We start from the raw sequence: 2,057 nt of genomic DNA, 5'->3' as shown, positions 1-2,057 counted from the left end.
CATATTACAGTTTTTTTTTTTTTTTTTTTTTTTTTTACAGTAAATGAGGGAGGTATTAAACAGGCATCCAATTTGTGTCCAGATCCTGGAGAACCAGAAAATGGAAAACGGATAGGCTCAGATTTTAGGTAAAATATAAACCCTACCATTATATTGTTTCTCTAATACTGAACTTGGAAAATGTATATATTAAAAATGTATTGCTGTTGTTGGGCTACCCTTTCAAAAGTGAACTTCTCAGTAAAGAGTGAAATGGAATTCTATATAAAATTATGTAGTGAAATATAGCCTATATTTAATATGCAAAGAAGATAAAATATCTACTTGGAAGAGAGCATATATCTCTTATAATTTGACAAAAAATGGGTTGAAGGTAAGTTGAAATAATTTTCTCCTGTAAATACTGTATTAGATTTGCAAATATCTTGCCTAAATGTGGTAGTGAAGGTTTTTGTGAATGACAAAGCAAAACAAAGAGTAAAATAAAAATAAAAATAAAGAGTAAAAGAGAAAAATAAAGAATAAAACCAGGACTAAAAAGCTGTACATTGTTTCTAACAAATTCTTACATTTCATTCTTTGCTGGCTATTTCAAAAGTTTCTAGGAAAACTGCAAAGGATCAAAGAAACATACACTGCCAGTGATACCTTGCAACTTTTTTTTTTTTATTTAACCTAAACTCAAATCCTGGCCCACTTTCTTCCTCCATAAAGAGCTATTTTTCAAATTACATATCTTGTAAGAAAAAAATACCAAACTTTGCAATTTTGCAGTACTCTTTCAAAATATTCTATGTCTTTTTCTGGGTGAACATATATGACTCCTTCTGTCAGTAAAGACAGACATATATTATCACTTCTTGAAAATGTTTTGAATTAATTTTAATCTTTTATCTGAGTTTCTGAATTATTTCCTTTTCAATTGTTGAACATTCATCACACCCTGAAAAGGATTAACATGCATATTATTATATATTTGATATATAGACAAATTTTAGACTGTATTAAAAGAATAAATCTAAAGTGATACACTTGCTTTACATCATAGACTAATTTCACATTATCATAATGTTTACAAAAGTAAACTCACTTCAAAACACCGAAGTGAGGAAAGAGAAAAGGAAGAAATAAATAGAAGTGAGATTGACCATTTTTAAATTAAATGGTTTTGTTATATTCAGTTTTGTATTTTACATATCACACAGCACACTTCCGAACATATGAAGATAATAAGTGTTAATCTGGGACACGAGCAAAGATATTATGAAATTATCTTACTTCATTCTTTTACATAGCTTTTTGTAGTTTTGTTTTGTTTTGTCTTTTGTCCCCATAATAAAGCAGAACTGACAAGTAAATATGCTAGCTGACAGTAGTTATTAAAATTTTCCAGTTAGTTATTATAGTGTCCCTATTTCTCTAGTTTTCTGAAAACAAAAATTTCAGTGTGCATCAGAGGAAGCTTTATAACTAATTTTATGTAGAATGGAATTTCTGACATTACCTGTATAAAAAATGATTTCTGGATATTTTCAGAGAAATAAAATAAATGAGCTGTATTTCTTAACACATGCTCTGTAGAATATCATGCTTTGTAGAATCATTCCTTAGGCCAGTGTTTCATACTGTAACCTCCGAAATACTGCTTGGTAGTGAAAGGCATTGACAAAGGAGCTGCATATCCTCTTTGAGTGTTACCTCTGCAAGTGACCACTGAAAGAATAACGTGAAAGAACATTCCACTTAACCTTCTGTGAGAGTCAGTATCTCAAAGGAGATATGATGATGATCTTGCCCTTATCTTTGCTTTTAGGCTAAATTATTAGGATATAATTTAACATTATTTGTCACTATACATTGTGATGATGTACTTATCAAGCAAGTCTGGATAATCTTCTCTAAATGAATCCCATCTGCTGCAACATCTTCTCAGGAAGGTCTATTCTTACTGTATTTCTCAGAAACAACCCAGAAAGGACTGGTTTCCTATCAAAAGATTGAGCCTTTACACTATTTTTGTGGTAGCCTCTCTTTTTATTTGGAAACTGGGGGGGGGG

The 2,057-nt window shown here is 30.6% G+C and overlaps 1 protein-coding gene across 1 annotated transcript in view; it reads left to right on the top strand.

The window, feature by feature from the left end:
- Positions 1–2,057, top strand: part of CSMD3 (CUB and Sushi multiple domains 3) — a 622,514-nt gene that overhangs the window by 206,535 nt on the left and 413,922 nt on the right. Inside the window, exon 9 of the mRNA XM_026841511.1 lies at positions 41–128. Coding sequence (XP_026697312.1) covers positions 41–128 — 88 coding nt within the window. The remainder of the gene's footprint in view (positions 1–40; positions 129–2,057) is intronic.

This window comes from Athene cunicularia (assembly GCF_003259725.1).
Source record: "Athene cunicularia isolate RWA chromosome 2 unlocalized genomic scaffold, athCun1 chr2_part1, whole genome shotgun sequence".
Lineage (NCBI taxonomy): Eukaryota > Metazoa > Chordata > Aves > Strigiformes > Strigidae > Athene > Athene cunicularia.
Note: the sequence above shows the minus strand (reverse complement) of the source record. Positions and strands in the feature narration are given on the sequence as shown.